The 20543-nt window shown below is 29.7% G+C and overlaps 1 protein-coding gene across 4 annotated transcripts; it reads left to right on the top strand.

Moving 5' to 3' along the window:
* Window positions 1–1224: 1224 nt before the first annotated feature.
* On the top strand, window positions 1225–20033 carry LOC102663143 (putative leucine-rich repeat receptor-like protein kinase At2g19210). 4 transcript variants are annotated; one of them, XM_014779127.3, is made up of 14 exons: window positions 1225–1481; window positions 2733–3291; window positions 3740–4230; window positions 4420–4555; window positions 4938–5009; window positions 5693–5764; window positions 5867–5947; window positions 6922–7058; window positions 7302–7531; window positions 9752–9878; window positions 10892–10954; window positions 11058–11247; window positions 11808–12200; window positions 19165–20033. In XM_014779127.3, exons 1-14 carry the CDS (start codon window positions 1343–1345, stop codon window positions 19172–19174), a joined length of 2700 nt encoding a protein of 899 aa, XP_014634613.1. In that variant the 5' UTR covers window positions 1225–1342; the 3' UTR covers window positions 19175–20033. The 4 variants fall into 4 exon arrangements, with proteins under 4 accessions (XP_014634613.1, XP_040874220.1, XP_040874219.1 ...); XM_041018286.1 differs by lacking the exon at window positions 19165–20033 and having other exon boundaries at window positions 11873–11910; window positions 11988–12177; XM_041018285.1 differs by lacking the exon at window positions 19165–20033 and having other exon boundaries at window positions 11808–11910; window positions 11988–12155.
* Window positions 20034–20543: the final 510 nt, after the last annotated feature.

Below are 20543 nucleotides of genomic sequence, written 5' to 3'. Positions count from 1 at the left end.
GATAAATGATAAGATAAGAAAAGTAAAAGATAAAAATAGAAGATAAAAATAAAATAAAATCAGAATTTGATAAGGTTCGGACCTGGCCTACCTTGTTTGTCTAGGATGTATGAGTTTATGATTTTTTTTTTTTATGAATTTAGGTGATTCTATTCTACCCACATCTGTTTAATTACTTGCCTTTGATTCCTCAGAATGACAAACCTATTTTATTTATCTATCTTTCAAATTTCCTTTGCAAAGACTCAACAAATAAAATGCATGAAGTATAAATTCTAGATGTTTGCAAGAATGCATAGACATAAAATAATCATTCTATGTCTAGCAATTACTTTCCAATGAAATCCTTTCTTTTTGTTCTATTAGAAGTTACCTTCTTCCAAGTGTCTAACCCCTAAATCAATGCATGCATATCCTCTTTAAATCTTATTTAGAAGTTACCCTCTCCCGAACGTTTAACCCCTAACAGAATATAAAGATAAATAATGCAAGATAAAAACAGAAAAGATAATAGAATAGAAAACACATTTGCATTGATAATTAGTGAATACATCATACATCGCTTGACTTTTAGGTCTGTCAGATCTTAACTAGGGTTTAGTCACTCATGGTCATCGAGGGCTTTACAATGGATGGGGTATAAGAACTGAGATGGGATAAGAGGAGTGAAAGAAAGAGAGTAAATTAAACCCTAGTAGAGGGGTTATGTGGTGTTTGTCTTTTTCTACTTGACTTGACTCCCTATTTATAGTTGTTGTAGTGGACTTGGGTCTGGTGGTGTAAATCTTTCTTTTTAATATCTTTTGGGTTTGTTTTGCTTTTAATCATATATAAGATTTCAATATACTTGAGACTTCATGATATTTTCATAAATAAGAAAAATATAAATTCTTATCAATTAATACAAAAATAACTATTAGATAAACTTTCAAATATATTTTTAATATATTTTTATTATAAAAATTACTCATATTTAATCGTGATCAAAACTGCAAAAGAATAGGTAGGTGTACAGTTATCGGCTACCTAGTAGATTTGTTAGCTCTGGTAATGCAACCAACGTGACTCATACTCGTATAGGACATGACTGTTAGCGCACGGCAATTTCTGGTCTCTAATGCGAAATCTCTCAGACCAAACGTAATTTGTGGTGTTCCAAACAAACTAAAGCGAAACGTGCGTTGTGAGTAGAAATAATGGTAATCTGGCTTAATTAGTCAAGTCAATAAAGGGGGAAAAAAATTCCAACACAAGTTCTTTACTAAAGTGCAGAGAGCATGAGCTAGCATCTATATATGCTATAATAGACTTAAGGAAAGTGTGTCAGGTCATTGTGTTGTACATGCATACAGATAGTATGAGGAGCGCACTGGTATGGATTTTTACCTTGAACGTTTGCCTTCAAATTTTATTTATTCCTGGTGGTGACTCAAAGCCGCATCCACGTTTCAGAGAGAAAATCACTGAGGATTACAATCCCGGTAAGCCCATAAATTTTATTCCACATATATTAACTAATGCATGGGGCATGTTTAATTTGTTCAAGATTCTCTCAACTACAAATCCACATATGCATGAGAGAAGGAGAGAAAGTATTTATTAGGTAATATTTGGCTGCACATTTTTCATTCTCTTTTTTTATAAACAAAATTGTTCACTCAAAATATATTTAGAAAGCTCACTAAGATCGGTCTAGTGGGAGGATTTTTTTTATAACTAATATAAGTATCTACTGATTTTTGCGATAACTAATCTAATCGAAGGATTTGAATAATTTTTTTTAGGTTTAAGATTTGTTATTAGCAATACACACAAAACCCTCCTTTTTCATGATGAACAAATAATGCAAGTGATCAATTGATATGGTATAATAAAATGGAGTTTTTAGCTTAATATTTTTTTAGGCTAAAATTATCAAATAGTTTCTAATTTATTTTTAAAACTAGTAGTTTAGTTTGTATTATTTTCGTCCCCAAACATTATTTTTTTTACTAATTCACACTATGGATAACTAATTCCACATATATATATATATAAGTTTATTTAACTATTAATAATTTCTTTAAAAAAATTATTAAAATTTAATATAGAGATATAAATAAAATATGGTAGCTAGTTTAAAAGGAATAGATGGTTGAGTGAATTTTTTTTCCTTTTTCTAGATGCAAGATATACTGTGTACTGTATATCTGAATAAATTTTAAGAGTAAAGATGCAGTGAGAGTCTCCCCGTCCAAGTAGTAAATTTTAATTTATTTAGAGTATAAAAATAAATTTTTATTATAAACTTAAACTTTAAAATACATTTTAAAGAAGAAAAAATAAAGTTGAATGAAACATAACTTTTTTGCTTATTTTTCTTTTCTTATCAATATTATCATTTAAATATTTCGGCAGTAATCTTTACAAACAGTATCCATTTAACTCAATTATTTTCAACATTATTTTTATTCTTAACACATCTATATATTATTTTAAAAAATTAAGTAAAATTATTATTAATATTTCAATTGAAAGAAAATTGTACTTATGTATTTATTATTTATTAATGTCTTTAATTACTGTAAGATGTTTTTTGTTGTGCTGTAACTTTACCTACACTCGTTTGACCTACGAGGATATTGTGTTATCATGACTATATATATTTTGCTTACAATTTAGGCTTTAGTGTTTGTGTGGTCTCATCAAATGTTGCATCTAGCTCAATTAGCTAATTAAAAAAAAAATTGTAGGATTTATAAGCATTGACTGTGGAGCAAGTAACGATTACTTGGACGAGGAAACAAGTATCTTTTTTAAGACAGACACAGATTTCATAGAAACGGGAGAAAACTTCTTGACGTCTTCCCAATTTATTCAGACAAATGACCCTGATTTGGGAAGACAGCTACACACACTCAGAAGCTTCCCTGAGGGAAATAGGAACTGTTATACTCTGAAGCCTGAGTATAAGCAAGGTGAACAGAAAAGTTATCTGATTCGGGCAATGTTCGGATATGGAAACTACGATGGAAAAAATCATGCCCCTACGTTCGATCTCTATCTTGGGGTCAACTACTGGATAAATGTTAACACGGCAACAAATTCCTATATTTGGACGGAGATTATTCATGCTCCCACAACAGACACCATACAAGTGTGTCTCGTAAATATTGACACTGGTACACCTTTCATTTCGTCATTAGAGTTACGACCTTTAAGCACTTCCATTTACCAAATCATGTCACAATCATATCTACACCTCAAGGGGCGGTTTGATGTCGGTGGCCCTGTTGTAAACTTTTATAAAAGGTGAACTCTATCTTGTTTCAATAATCTCTACTTATTTTTTTTAACTTAGGAATACTATGGATAGACACCCAAAATCTAGAGTTAACATTTAGTGCTATTGAGACTTTGTTGCATTGTGGAATTAATAAATTAACATTTTTCTATGGAATTAATTAATTGAGACTTTTTGTTGTTTAAGTTAGCTTTTTAAAAATTGTATGTCCAAGTAGATATACAAAAAATGGAAGCTTACGTACGTAAATTAGTTGGCCTGTTAAGAATTGGAAATGTTAAGAGATAAAAGCTTAGGTGATCCGTTTTTGCTACGAGTAATATCTTTGAAAAACAATACCCATATATGCATGTATGATCTTTTATTTATTTACCAATTCTAATTAACAGAGGAACACTTAACAAAGCACAAAAGGTGGTGATATATATTTTAAGGGATCGACAATGTTTCCTATAGGTACAAGGACGATATCTATGATCGCAGGTGGTACTGGCGCGATGTTAAAGATTGGTATAAGATCAATACAACCATAGATGTTAATAAATCTGGCAATGATATTTATCAAGTACCAGCTGAAATCTTGAAAACCGCAGTGCAGTCCTTCAATCGCTCATATGACTTGTACCATGACTATGAAATTGAATGGAATGTTCACTTGAACAAGTATTCCAGATATTATGTCTACTTTCACTTTGCTGAAATTCAAAAGCTTGCTCCAGGGCTCAGAAGGATAATCAACATCACTCTCAATGATGAAAACATACTCTCTGAGCCTATAACTCTCGAATATATGAAGCCTGTCACTATTAGTAACAAAAATGCAACTCAAGGTTTCGTTCGCTTTTCAATTAGAGCAACTGCAGAATCGGATGCTCCCCCAATTCTCAATGCTTTTGAGGTTTATGAATTAATAACAGATCTAAATTCACCAACAGATATTAAAGATGGTATGTACGTATTCCACTTATATATATATATATATATATATATATATATATATATATATATATATATATATATATATATATATATATATATATACCTGTCTATCCTGCTGTTTAACTCACCAGGAAATTTGTTTCCATCAATTTCTCGGCTCTTACACGGTTACGCATAATTGTATTTGGAAACTATAGTTGATGCCATGGAGAACATCAAACGCTACTATGGGATATCCAGAATAGATTGGCAAGGGGACCCATGCGTTCCAGAAATATTCAGATGGAGTGGCCTGGACTGCAGCTACGGCATCAATCCTAGAATCATATCATTGTGAGTGCTGATAATTAATTAAGTTACATTCTTAATTCTTGAAATTTTTAGGAGTATATATATACCGCATTTTTTATCCCAATAATACAAATAAAATATATATTTATCTAAATAATACAAGATAATTATTATTTATACCTATTATAGAAATTACTGTTCATAGGTGCACTTCTCTTTTAATTATTTTTTCCAATTTTATGTTATGAAAAATTATTTTTTATTAAATGTGTTATTTTACAGTTATTGGAGTAAAAAATTTGTATATATACTTACATGTATTTTATGTCTGTCTAAGCTGACATGTGTACGTACCACCATCGCTGCCAACTTTCATTTTCTCAATTAATATCGTTAATTGTATGATTGTATCAATGACAAATAGGAACCTTAGCTCAAGCAAACTAGGAGGGCAGATAGCCGCTTCAGTCTCAGATCTTTCAGAACTACAGTCCCTGTAAGTAGCCACTGAATTATATGTACAGATTTTTCGCATTAAATTACATGCATATGCAGAGTAAATTCTACGTACGCATGCGTTATGTTTTTTGCATCCTAGTCATTTCAAAATTGATTAAAATACTTTTATTTATTTATTTGGCTTAATTGTAAATTTAGTCTTCTTATTTATTTCAAATTTAGTCTTCTTATTTGCACTTAATTAATTTCCAATAAAAGTGCCACGTAACAGTAAAGTTCAATAAATGTACAACATGTGACCGTTAATGTTGACAAATAACACTCAACGTCCAATTTCAAAATTAAAAACTAAAATAATGAGATTGTAAAAAAAATGAGACTAAATTCATAAATTAAATTATTAGGAGATCAAAATCAAAATTTGAGACAGATAGAAGGACTAAATTTATAAATTAAGGCGATTTATTTTAAGTTTAGTTTATGACCGATCATAATCATAAAATTGTCACATAAAAGTGTAACTAAATCTATATTTTTTCCCCATTATAACTATATAAATCTATATACAATTAGTCAATTATTTTAATCAAAGGTTACACAAATAATTAAAAAACACAAACCCATAATAATTAATTCAGTTACTATGTCTACACATATTTTTTGGAACATCACCCGTGGAATTGTTACATGCTATGGTCTTCTCACTTACTCAATTAACAGGGATGTCTCAGATAACAGTTTAAATGGTTTTGTGCCCGAGTCATTATCTCAACTTGAGTACCTGAGGATTTTGTAAGTTGTATTTTGAGCAAAACTATATATTATGTTTTAAGTAATTTTGATATTTTTATTTCTGAGAATATAGAGGATCATATGATTGTCTTTCGATTGAAGAAATATAGGAGGGAATAAGCTATCGGGGTCAATTCCTGCAAAACTAATTGAGAGATCAAAGAATGGGTCACTAATATTAAGGTAAGCTTGTTATGCTTTATCTGGTAATTTGTTGGTTTATGTCATATTTTCTATTTCATTAAATCACATTTAGATTTAATTATTTATTGGTTTCGGACCTGTTTAATTGTTTTGACCTTGTACGTAAAAATTGTAAGTTTTAGTTCCTAAACAAACAAATTTAATGCGCTTTAGTCCCTAGTAATTGTCAGACATTAAATTCATACCAGTTGTTAAACCATTGGAAGAATTTCCATGTAGGATGAGAAAAATAAGATGCAAATGCAAAATATTAAGTAACTAATTTGTTTATGGATTTTCGGCTTTGGCTTGATTATACATTTTTACCACCAAATTAATATGATTTAGCGAATTTTATTACTTGATTCTTACAAATTTATTATAATATTATTCAATTTTCTAGAGTTTTATCATTTCGTTAAGTATCTGTCACATATTAAATAGAACAATGATAAAATTCGAGAAAATGAATAACATGATCCAGATAAAATTTGAAAGAAAAAAAAATTGATGCATGCTAAGATAGTACGAAAAACTATATAAGTGAAAAGAGTCACATATATACTTATAAGGTTTAAAATTATAAAATTTTGGGTGAAAATACGGTATTAGGCTTTAAGATTTAAAATTTAACTGATGTAAAATATCTTTTAAAACTTCTTTAAAATGTTTAAAGTGGAATAATGTTTAAGTCTGCAACTGTTATTGTGTAGTTTATTACCCAGCATGTTCTCTCTAATCGTTTTTTGCTTTTGGCAGGCATAATATTTCGTTATAGCTCGCTTTAGCTTTTGCTTATTTGTTCATTAACTAATCTAATTGAAATACATAAAAAATTTATACGTTTGTCGAATTTAAATGAGAGAGGTCTCAAATGCAAAATCAGAAAATTGATTCAGACCTAATCCATATTAAGTTCTTAATCATTTTTTATTAGTTCAATTAATTACTAAATCACGGAAGTTTTGTGTTAGTGTTGATGGAAATCAAAATCTTTGCACCTCGACTCAATGCCACAAGAGAAACAGGGTTGTAATTCCGTTGGTAGTAACACTTGTGGGAGCCTTCATCCTTTCGGCAGTATCACTATTTGTTTTTAGAAGAGTACAAGGTACGATAACAATTCGTATAATTGATTTGAAGGTATAAAATTGTATGATAAGGCAGGAGTACTTGGCGAAATGTTTACAAATTATTGTTATTATTATTAACTTAAGAGAGAGAACGATAAAGTAATTACGGGAAAGAAAACTTTTGAATAACCTCCTTGTCCTCACTATATATTGTTTAATATGTTCTTACTAACTGAATGTAAAGTAGTAACCAAATAGTATTGTGCTTTCTTCCATATCAGTTGTTGTGAGTATGACGAAGTTGAAGTTTTCCAACAAAATGGAATATGTAGACTCGAAGAAACAAGAGTTCAGCTACTCAGAGGTTCAAAGTATTACGAATAATTTTGAGAGGGTTGTGGGTAAAGGAGGATTTGGAACTGTCTACTATGGTTGCATAGGTGAAACACAAGTAGCCGTGAAGATGCTCTCTCATTCTTCAACTCAAGGTGTTCAGCAATTTCAGACAGAGGTATATATATATAATCCTATTTATAAAACATAATTGTCTAATTCATCATAAAGAAAAGTGATTAATTAAATTAATAATAATAAATATATCTTAATTTTTTTAAACTATCATTTTATCTCTTCTAATTGTTTGTGGTTATAACTTTGATCTTTTTTTCACTATTAAAAAAAGAACTTTTTACGACAGTTAATAAGTGCATTTAACGACGGTTAATAAATGTCATTGTTTAAAATATCATTAAAACGAAACTGATTTTTACGATGGTTATTATAACAATCTTTGAATGTAGGAACCTTTCAAAAACGGTTATTAACTAATAATCGTCTTTAAATTCTCTGTTAGTGTTTACATTCAAAGACGGTTATTAGCTAATAACCGTCTTTGAATGCTGTGTTGGAGTTTACATTCAAAGACGGTTATAAGCTAATAACCGTCTTTAAATGTTGTATCAGAGGTGACTTTCAAAGACGATTATTTACTAATAACCGTCTTTGAACGATGTGTCAGAATAGACATCCAAAGATAATTATTAGTTAATAATCATCTTTGAATGAAGTGTCAGAGTTGACTTTCAAAGACGATTATCAGCATTGTACAACACTACAACTAAGCAAAATAAGTAGAGGGAGTTTATAGAGTTCAGAGAAGAAATTTGAAGAGAAAAAAAAAATAATCTAGAGGAAAAAATAAAGAAATCAGTTAGACTGAGTCAATTGGCTAGATAATTTTATAAGTGATATATGTATCAAATTTAATACATTATGTGCCCAAGACAATATTTACTTGACATGCACAAACACTAATAATTAAAGCACAACCTTTAGAAATAAAGGTCAACTTAAAATAGAGGAAACATGAGATTACAGACACAGACAGATTTAGGCATTTGATACGGAGTGGATATAGCAAATGCTTAGATTTAATTTATCTGGACCAAAAGAGTTAAGAAGCAGCCCAATTTATTGAGAACCCACTTAATCTAATTAATCCCAACCAAAAATCAACAACTAACTGAAGCTTACTAACTAATTAGATCAACCCAACTAAGTTTAACAAAATAAACCCAAAAGTAAAAATATCACAAAATAAGAAAATCCCTAATATTTAGCGGGATAAAATTTCCTAAAGCATTAACACGTGTCTTATTAAAACTCAGAAATATTAAGTTAAATAATTTAGTAACAAAAATATGTTTTTTTCTCACAAAAAATAGTTTTAATTCTTAAAATTAGTAAAAATAAATTATTTTAATTCTTATTTTTCACTTCCCTAAGAATTTAAATGAAATTTTCGTAATTTTGAGTATTAAATGAATTGACTTTCGTATTTTTAGAATTTGATATAATATGATGTGCTGCTACTCTTTTAATGATGGTATGGTTTTACTTTATTTGTGATAGCAACCTGGATAATTCTCTTCCAATAAGGAGTGATGACAGGTAAAGCTAAATATAACTGTAGCCAAGAACTTCTTTCAATAATAATAATAATAAAATAAAATAAAATAAAAACTCATACCTGCATTCATTAAGCCAAGACCTATTTTTGACTGATAAATGGCTCTCATGGACAATACAATTTTTTTGTCAATTATTTCTTCAACAAGCCTTTGAGACTTCCGATCATATACCTAATGTCAGAAATAAATAAATATTAAAATACAAGATTGATGGGCAGATAAACCTCTCATTAGCTAATAAAAAATAAAAATAAAAAAAGCTTTTTTTGATTTTCCAAACCATCGATTCTTATTTTACACTTCATTAAATAGAGGAGTTAAAAAAAGGAGTATAAAGTATGTTCAATCACGAGAAAAAAGGGATCATTCAGTCCATTATGAAGATAAACGGTGCAGTTTTAATTCAGGGCTCAAAAAACAATTATCCCTTAGCTTATAGGGGAATAATTACCTCAAGAAGAGCATTTCCTGGATTAGCTTCTCTTAGTTTATTCTACAGTCCAAACACTATTTGTCATGCCAAACAAACAAGAGCAAGAGAAGCTACAACAATCAAGACAAATATAAATAGCAGCTTCTATATACCTGACCTTCAGCAGTCAAATAGAAATAATTAATATAAATAATAATATGGATTTAACTTAAGGATCAACTTCCAATTTGGATTTTATGTATAAATAGAAATTGAAGACTTATTGCTTTTAACCCTCAATATTCTCAAGTCACTTAAGATGATGGCATGGACTCTATCTGATCTGCAGGCAAATATTCTCACAAGAGTACACCATAGATGCTTGACTCCACTTATTGGATATTGCAATGAAGGCACCAGAACAGCACTCATCTATGAATACATGACCAACGGAGACCTAGCTGAGAAGCTATCAGGTTTTAAATATGTTTATATGTAGTGCAAAAGTTTTATTTCATGCGCTTTTTGTAGGGATTAGTGCATATTTAAATTAAGTAATTTTAGCCTTTAAATAAATTGAGTTATTTTAAACTTAATTTTTTTTTCTATTAGAAATTTTTGAGAGATTTTTTTTTTAAAAAATAAAGTAATATTTCTTCTGATTAATAAACTCTAAACAAGCATGCACTAATTAATATTGTGTCCAAAATATTAGTAATTCATTTTATATTCTCCTTTTTGTCCATTATAATTGTCTTCGGTTGACCAAAAATATATATTTTAACCGTAGATATGAATATCCATGTTATAATAACTTAAGCACGGGAGGAAATCCTAACCTAAAAGTATAGGGAAAAAATCTTTTAGCTTAAGTATCATATTAAGCTTTTTATTCTATTTAATATGAGAATCATGACATTGTATGTCACCTCCTTTATTAATAGCTAACTTTCGTGTGACAACTTCATGCTATATATCAACTTGAACCTTATGGTAGCCTAGCTTTTTCCCTAAATGACTTCGGTTACATATCAATATTTTGTATATTTCACTTTAATCTACCCTATATATAGCCTATTTATTGTGTCAAGAAAAAGATAGCCTTTTATAATTCAACTTTTAATGAAAATATCAATTCTTATAACTACTTGATTATAAGAGAAGAATCAAACCAAAAGACTAATCTATTAAATTAGCTAAGAGTGCAAAAGGCTTATAATTTGAGCAGAACATATATATAAATCGTTTTATTCTAATCAAGAGGGACTCATACAATGTGGTAAGAGTATGTTAACTTCTTATAAGTATTTATAGGAGAAAAAAACAATAAACATCACTATAAATTAAAATTAATTTATGTATAAGTTAAAAATTATTTTTTGAAAAAGTTAATTTTAATTTATGAGAAAAATATCTAAACATACTTAAATGTATATTTTGGGGACATACTGGGGATGTTAATACTTTTTTTTCCATCGCTTGGATGCAGGTCAAAGTCAAACATTCTTAGGTTGGGAACAGAGATTTCAAATTGCTTTGGATTCTGCAATAGGTGAGGATAAAGGGAGACACAAAAGAAAAAATAAAATTACCTACTTTAATTCTACTATGCTACACTAAACTTGCATTACTACTACCACTTCAATTATCTGCAGGCTTGGAGTACCTTCATAATGGTTGCAAGCCCCCAATTATTCACAGAGATGTTAAGACTAGAAATATTTTACTCGACGAGAATCTCCGCGCCAAAATATCTGATTTTGGATTGTCAAGAATCTTTTCAGATGATGGTGACACCCATGTATCAACAGCAATTGCAGGCACCCCAGGATACCTTGACCCAGAGTATGTATTGTTCTCATGTCAATTACCATTTTAAATTTAATATATAACAATCCAACTTAATAATATACTTAAGGATAAATCACTCTTTTGCTTCCTGAAAGTTTAACCGTTATTACATGGGTTTCCAAAACTAAGGAAATTATAAATAAATCCCTAAATTGTCAATCATATCTATTTTTTTAAAAAAAATCAATCATATAATCTAAGCCCCTTAATTTAACTAATTAATTAGTGTTGTTTTAGTCTCTAAACATAGGTTAATATTACTACCATCACTTAAGTCATATGTTGTACATTGTCAAAAAAAGAAGTTATATGTTGTATGTAACAAATGGACTACTTGATTGAGACAGTTCTAAAGATTTTTTATTTATTTTTAATTTAGTTAGTTTCAAAAACTAAGTGATAACACCTAACACTTTTAAAGGTGAATAGGTGTTTTTCTCTGCATTTTGTTATACAAGATTGTTACTTGAAGGAATCAGAAGTGTATAAATTCTTACGAAATTAGAAAAGAACTTATAAGTGGTTGTTGTGCTTATTATCAACTTGTCATACAGATACAACACAACAAACAGGTTGAATGAAAAAAGTGACGTGTATAGTTTTGGGATTGTTCTTCTAGAGATAATCACGGGGAGGACAGTCATACTCAAAGCCCAGGTGAGAACTCACATAATCAAATGGGTAAGTTCCATGCTGGCTGATGATGGTGAAATTGATGGTGTTGTGGATACAAGGTTACAAGGAGAATATGACAGTGAGGCTGCAAGGAAAGTAATAGATGTTGCAATGGCCTGTGTTGCTCCGAGTTCTGTTAATAGGCCAACAATGAATCAAGTGGTCATGGAACTAAAACAATGTTTCCCCGTGGGGAAACTTGGGACTACGTCCACTGGATCCAGTGAAATTGTCTCTGCGGGTGAAATTAGCGGACTTAGTTCTCTAGCCAGGTAAAAAAAGGATTAAAAATTTGAAAGAAATGTATGCATTTCTATTCCTTGTTGCATTTAAGATACTTTTTACACGAACAAGGGAAATGGTGAACATATGCTATCGGTTTTTGTTGTATTGTAGAATTGGCTTGTGTGTTTATGGGTCTTTAATTTATTAGTTTTACATATGTTTGAGAAGGGAGTTTTCATTGTAATCCCAACTAATTATTCATAGAGGAGGATGCTAGTACACTTATCTGCATATCCAAGTTTGGAATGTTTGACAGTCAGTAATAACAGCTTTAACTATATTCTTGAGAGACATATCTAGCTTAGAATTTGTATGTAATTGATCATCTTGGTCGGAATTTATGGAAATTTTGTGGTCCTACTCCAATTGCATTTGCTTGTTTTTGTGTCCTTCTTGAAGCGATGGACAAGCACCAATGGAGTGATCTGGATCGATTCAAATCCCACAAACTCTAGATGGTTCCGTTTGGTTCATAGCAAACTGTTGAAAAACAAGAGGTTAGTGTTGGTTCTTTGTATAAGTTCTGTTACTCTTAAACCCACAAGATAAAAAAATAAGAAAACACAGCAAACAAGCACAACAAAGCAAGACCCAAAGATTTACGTGGTTCGACAATGTGCCTACATCCACAGGAAAGTGCAACTCCTCATCATCACATTGATCATAAAATTACAAGTTTAATACAAGTAGCAACTAGTTTTGATCTTTCTTGGTTTCTCTTTTCAAAACCTCTCTCAATCACCTAGCTCACTACCTCCTTTAAGAACTCTCTGAATTTCCTGCAACTCCTCTATTTTGCAGCCTCCAAAAACGCTCTCTCAGCATTACATGATCAAGAGTATATATACACTCTAAAAGCTAGTCCTAGGAACAAAGGCTATACTTTGGTGCCAAAACCAATTCAATTATAATAATTGAAAATAGTTATGACAACACCACTTTAAAGCCTTCTCACTTGTGTCAATTGTGATTTTGAGTCACACACCACAAATTTTCACCTTGACTCCAAATCAGCAAGTGTCTACCTTGTGATTCAGAGTTGCACTCCTACCAATTTGCTTTAGGCATCTTCAAAATTTATCAAGTCCAGGTAGTGTTTGAACTTGACACTAGAGAGGGACTTTGTGAACATATTAGCCGGGTTTTCTTCTGTTGAAACCTTCTCCACCTTCACCTTCTTGTTAACTCGTTGGAAAGTGTACCAAATTTGTCACAAGTAGTAAAGTACTCGGAAGTCCGAGTGTCGAATCCACAGAAACTTTGTTTGTACTTAAATTAATACAAACCCCATTTTACAAGCAAGAGATAAGCAATTTAAAATAAAAGATAAAGAAAGATAATAGATAAGATAAATATTTGAAAATAAAATAGAAGATAGAAAAAGAGATAAAAGATTTAAATTACAAGATGATAAATAAAAAATAGAAGATAAAAAAAGATAAGATAAGAAAAGTAAAAGATAAGATAAATAAAAGATTAAGATAAAGATAAGAAAAGATAAGATAAGAAAAAGAAAAGATAAGTGATACTGTTGGGACTTGACCTGCCTTGTTTGCCTAGGATGTATGAGTTTATGATTTTTCTTTATTAATCTAGGTGATTCTATTCTACCCACATCTGTTCAATTACTTACCCCTGATTCCTTAGGATGACAAGCCTATTTTATTTATCTATCTTCCAATTTCCTTTACAAAGACTCAACAAATAAAATGCATGAAGTATGATCTAGATGTTTGCAAGAATGCATGGACATAAAATAATCATTCTATTCCTAGCAATGATTTTCTTATGAAATCCTTTCTTTTTGTTCTATTAGAAGTTACCTTCTTTTGAAGGTGTAACCCCTATCCCCAATGTATGCATACCTTCTTTTTAAATCTTATTTAGAAGTTACCATCTTCCGAACGTCTAACCCCTAACAGAATATAAAGAATGAATAATGCAAGATAAAACCAGAAAAGATAATAAAATAGAAAACACCTTTACATTGATAAATAGTGAGTACATCATACATCGCTTGCCTTTTAGGCCTGTCAGACCCTAACTAGGGGTTTAGCCACTCATGGTCATTGAGGGCTTTACAATGGATGGGGTATAAGAATTGATAGGGTAAGAGGTGTGAAAGAAAGAAAGGAAGTAAATGATAATTGTTGGAGTGGACTTGTGTCTGATGCTAAAAATCTTCCTTTTTGATATTTTTGATATCTTTTGGATTTGTTTTTCTTGTAATCATATCTTCTTAAGATTTCTTGATATTTTAGATATTTTCTCTATCTTTTTCTCTTTTAATGTCTCATTTTCATATCTGCAAGTCATAAATAAGAAAACTATCAAATATTAATATTTAAGCCAAAGATAATTGCTAAATAAATATTTTTAAAGATATTTTTAATATATTTTTATTATTAAAATAACTCATATTTAGCAGTTATCACTTCTCAGATTCAATCATATCTCTGATGAAGTGTAGTTTCACATTTATGTGCTTTGTCCTTTCATGGTACATTTGGTGATTTGCTAAGTGAATGACACTTTGACTGTCACAGTGAATTGTGACACAAGCTTGTGCTATTCCAAGTTCATTAATCATACCTTTAAGCCAGATTGCTCCCTTCACTCCTTCAACTAGAGCCATGTATTCTGCTTCAGTAGTTGAAAGAGCAACAACTGATTGTTGATTTGCTTTTCAACTAATTGTTGTACCAAACTAAGTAAACACATATCCAGTTAAGGACTTTCTTGTATCTACATTTCTTGCAAAATCTGCATCTATATAGCATGTGATTGCTGCCTCATATGCTATCTTCTTATACCTTAATCCAGCTTTCAAAGATCCATTTAGATACCTTAGTGTCCACTTCACTAAGGTATCTAAATGTGTACTGCCAGGATCTCCCATGAATCTGCTTATAATACTTACAACATGAGCTAAATATGTAACTTTTAGATAATTAACACAATGCTCTAACTATCTAAACAAAATAATTAATGTCCCTATATATAATACTAAAATTTTTAATGTATATTTAGTGTACATGTAAATTTACATAATAAATTTTGTAACAATTAATTTTTGATCTAATAATTAATTGATTTACACATATAATTTTTTATCAAACCTATCATTTTTAAAACCTGTAATTAAGTCACAACAACTATAAACTTTGCAAGAGAGGCTTTTCTTATTGTATTATATTTTAACTATAACTAGATTTCAAACATGTGTGATTCACGGGTTCGTTCAAATTATAATTTTTATCTTTATACTTTGTATTATTTGTATTTATTATTATATTTTTAAATATATATATAAAAATAAAATTAACAATTTTAAAATATTAAGTATCATATTGAATATATCTATATTAAAACTGAGTAGAATCATTAATTAAATTTTTAATTAAGCAGATATTATCTTGAAAATATTTAGTTTATTAAAGTTTATCATGAATTGTATTTTCTCCAAAATATAAATTTTTAAATCTTTACAATAATCATAAAAAATGTATAAATTCGAAAACAAAATAGTAAGTGTAAATTTATAATTATTTGAATTTTTTAGTATTCATTTTTTTTATTATTGCGAACAATGTTTTCATGCACTTGATTTTTTGTGTTTATAAAAATTAATTTCTAAATTTTATCCTTATAAAATTATAATTTATTTTAAAATAACATTTTTTTTTATCATTTTGAAGATATTTTTTTATAGTTTATCTATGAAATTTATTTTAAATTATTACTTTTTAACTAAATATATATAAATAAGATTTGATTTGATTTAATCAGAAGATAATTTATTACATATGATTGATTGATAGAATATTAGATTAGATATGTATTTTATGTAAGGTAACATTTAAATGAGTTATCTTTATCTTTATATCAATAAATTTTGGAAAAAAATCCTTATACATTTGAGTGGAAAATTTTTAGATAATTTATTTCGTCAAAACATTATTTAATATGTAAATTATCATCCAACTCAATTATATGTCAGAATTGATCTTAATAAAATAAAATTTTGATGAATAATTTATGTTAAGAAAAGAAATCATTCAAAGTTATTGCTTTTGTGCACTTCGGTTGTTGCTTTCTGCACTTTCATTATTGTTTATGCAATTTTCGTTGCATTCTTAAAAGCATGTTCTGAAATATAATGAGAAATGCAGGAAATAATAGTGAAAATGCAAAAAGTTTTTCCAGGCACATGAAGCTATAAAACTCCTTACATGGTAATAGTCCAAGAAAGAATTGAACTTGTTCGGTATTTGTAAAGTCCTAGTCGCTTAGGAGTTAAGACCAAGAGTCATATAAATATTCTAGTCTCTCAACCTAATCAGACACATTTTATAAGGATAAAATCGTGACGGTCATTCAAGTACCTAAGTAGATAATAATTCAAATATGAAGACCTCAACGTTATTTATGGATTTGAGGTTGAAACAAGACCCATTATCAATCTATTGTAGGCTTTCCTTAATGTATTTCAATTATAATTAATTACTCTTTTCTATAAATTTTTAGGATATTTAAATATATTATTTTAGAAAATTATATATATATATATATATATATATATATATATATATATATATATATATATATATATATATATATATATATATATATATCTTATTTGGTTTAGTCTACTATCTTATATATATTTTCAGTGACCGAAAAATTATGACATCATTGGGCACCATGTAGCAACCGAAACAACGAATGATATTAATTTGTGGAATAATAATTAAAAGTAATTAAATTTAAATTTAACGGTCGAATTTGCCACATCCTTTTCGGTCGCTGTATTAGTCCCAGTAGGAAAAGCAATCAAACCCCCCGAGGCCATCGAATACTGGAACCACAGAGTCTTATACCAACATCCATCAACCACCACAAAGTTTGCTCCTGGCGCACCCAACCACAGGTCTCCTCCGACATCCTTTTTTTCTGCGGCTGATTCACCTCTCGAAACCGACACGACCCACCCGCGTAAGCCCGTCAACCGTGTTATCCAAGTTAGGAGTGACAAATGGAATAATAAGATCAATCCTAACTTGTATGCTAATGGATTAGATCAAAATAATTTATTAATTTATTTTAATTCATTAAAAATCATTTAATAAATCTGATCCATTTGATAAAAAAATCCACCAATTAATACTATTTTTATGGATATCCATTCAATCCATCCACAAAAATTTTAAAATTTAATTGTTTTTAGTTTAAAAATTTAAAACATAATTAGTTTGACTCACCTTGATTGAGACTATTTTTTTTTATATTAGTTGAGATTATTTTTTGGCCGATGTCGATCAATAATATTTTTTGTCTGACATCAACTAAATTTTTTTGGTTGACATTGACTTTAGTTGTTTTTTTGTCGATTTCTGCCAAGAACATTTTTTGGTTGAGGTTAATTAGGTTTTTTTTGTCAATGTCAATCAATGATATTTTTTGGTGGATATTAGTTAGATTTTTTTTTGAAGACGTTGGTCAAGATTATTTTTGGACTGATGTTAGCTAGGTTTGTTTTTGCCAACATCAATCATAATTTTTTTTGCTAGCATAAACTATGATTTTTTTTATTGACGTTAGTTGATGCTATTCTTTGTCAACATCAGCCTTGACTATTTTTTTGGCGGCATTTGTCATGACTTTTTTTGTTTTTGTTGACTAAGGTTTTCTTGGTCAACGTCAGCTAAGACTAATTTTTTGCAGACATGAACCAATGATATTTTTGGCAAACATCAGCCACTGACATCAATTGGGATTTTTTTGGTTTACATCAACCAATGCTATTTTTGATTGACATAGGCTAGTATTTTTCATTCAATTGATAGTTGAGACAATTTTTTGGATGATGTCAACTAGGTTTTTTACGATGTCAATCAGTGATATTTTTTAGTTGACGCCAGACAAAAAATAACCCCAACTAATGTTGATCAAAAACCCTAGTTGATGTCAATAATAAAAAAGCCTCATTTGATATCAACGAAAAAAAACCTTGTTAATATCAACAAAAAAATAATCATGATCGATGTCGACCAAAAGCCCTAATCAACACCGGCCAAAAAATGGCCACGAAAGACATCAACTGAAATAAAATCCTAACTCATGTTGATAAAAAATAGTCTCAACCAATGTTAGCTGAAAAAATGTCATCAACTGACGTTGGGCAAAGAAACTCTAGAAAACATTGACCAAAAAATTGTCCCGACCAAAGTCAACAAAGAAAACCCTAACCGATATCATCTAAAAATAGCATCAATTGACATTGGCTAAAAAACATCTTCAGCTGAAGTTAACCAAAAAAACTTTAAACAGCATCAACCAAAAAATAACCTTAACCAAAGTAGACAAAATAAAATCCTAATCGACATTGTTGAAAAATAACATCAATGCCAGCTAAAAAAAACATTTTCAGCTAATGTTTATAGAAAAATAACTTCACTCGACGTGAGTTGAAAATAGTCTCAATCATTATCAGGCAAAAAATATTATTGGTCATTCTCACTGAGCGTGTCATATTCTTTAATATTTTATGTGTATAATAAAAACTGTTTTTGCCTGTTTATAAAGTCCTTGATTTGGTCAAAGAAGAAAGCTATGTTTTTAAATATAATCTATCTTATTCCAAAGAAATTAACTAAATGATGAATGAACCACGCGTATACTGCACTCCAGTCTTAGACAAAGTCCTTAAAAGCTTTATAAAACACAGGGTTGTAGGACTTATAGAGAAATGGCTAAACATTTTGTGTTAGCAATCTATCAATTGTGTTTGACTCTTGCAGCTTTAATTCATGCCCAGGATCAATGCAATCAGGTTTGGTCCTTAGTTTCATCTAGTACTCTCCCTTTAATTCTTTGGATTAACATCTTAATTATTATATATACTTTCTATTTTTTATTTTCTTCACTGACTATGCAGTATCTCTTTTTCAGGCTTCATTAGCATTGACTGTGGACTCATGGATGAAACAAGCTACAAAGATGAAACTACTGGTATTCACTTCAATTCAGATGGCAAAATGCCACGGATACAGGTATAAGCCAAAGCTTACCGTCTGAATACAAGGTCAATTCCTTAGAGAAACAGTTTTGGAATGTTAGAAGCTTCCCTGAAGGCACAAGGAACTGCTACACCTTGTATCTTCTTCCTCGAGTAAATAGCAATAAATGTCTCGTAAGGGCAAGATTCATGTATGGAAACTATGATGGGAAAGATTCCCTGCCAAAATTTGATTTGTACCTTGGACCCAATTGGTGGAACTCTGTGGAGTTTGAAAATGCTTCTAGTGTGACAACCAAGGAAATTGTCCAAGTTGCCACCTCAGATTATATTCAAATTTGCCTTGTTAACACAAATAATGGGACACCCTTCATATCAATCTTGGAGATCAGAGTTCTCAATGATGGTACCTATGTATCTGAGTCAATACAGCTCCTGGAACGGTTTGATATAGGCTTACAAGAGGGTCAAAATGTCAAGTAACTAATGATTTAAAATCATAGCTAGATATTAGATCTGCCAAATTAGCGTAGAACAAAATACACTTGGCTCAATGTATCTGAAAAAAAATGCACTTGGCTCAAATAATGGTGCGTTGACTGAAATTTGCTTTAATTACTTTTATTTTGGATAACACTAAAAGTTTCACATTTTTTTATTTTAAAATTTTTCATCATAACTTATATCATAAAAAAGAAAGCCAATTAAAAAAATAGATAGGTGAAACCATAAAGCAAGATAAACTTAACTTGGAACAATTCAATGATAATTAAGTATTTGTTTATCAAATTGTGAATGTAACTTTTACCTACTTATTTTTCAAAAAGAGTATTTTAATTAACAAGTTACAATTTAAATATATTTTAAAGAAAGTGAAGTTATATTTCACTAAAAATATTCTCTTTCTAAAGAATAAGAGAATGTACCTTAGTAAACTATAGTATTTTCCAACATAAACGTGCTCTTTAAAAAAAATTAGCAAATCATAATTTTAATTTAATTGCTTAAAATATACATGCAGTTTGAGTAATTTGCTAAAATACTTTTATCTGCCAAACAAGAGTACATGAACAAATTGCACTCCGAAGTATCCAGGTTATGAAAATATTATACGATATTGTTACATCATTCTTCTTCCTATATAAGCGTAATTTTTTTGTCAAATAGTATTTCATTTATATATGTGTACGTTATGCGTCGACTCATTTTAACTATCTTTCACTTCCTTTTGATTTTAGGTACCCCGATGATATATATGATCGAATTTGGAGACCCTACAATCCAAATGGCTGGAAACAGATAAGTACTTCCC

The sequence above is a fragment of the Glycine max genome, chromosome 8 (genome assembly GCF_000004515.6).
Source record: "Glycine max cultivar Williams 82 chromosome 8, Glycine_max_v4.0, whole genome shotgun sequence".
In the NCBI taxonomy this organism is placed as follows: Eukaryota; Viridiplantae; Streptophyta; class Magnoliopsida; order Fabales; family Fabaceae; genus Glycine; species Glycine max.
Note: the sequence above shows the minus strand (reverse complement) of the source record. Positions and strands in the feature narration are given on the sequence as shown.

Excerpts from the sequence above, each read along its gene's own strand:
- LOC102663143 (XM_014779127.3), top strand. The coding sequence starts at position 1,343 with ATGCATACAGATAGTATGAGGAGCGCACTGGTATGGATTTTTACCTTG. Across the intron at positions 3,292-3,739 it reads GTTGTAAACTTTTATAAAAG|GTACAAGGACGATATCTATG; the intron begins GTGAACTCTATC and ends TGTTTCCTATAG. Across the intron at positions 9,879-10,891 it reads CCTAGCTGAGAAGCTATCAG|GTCAAAGTCAAACATTCTTA; the intron begins GTTTTAAATATG and ends GCTTGGATGCAG.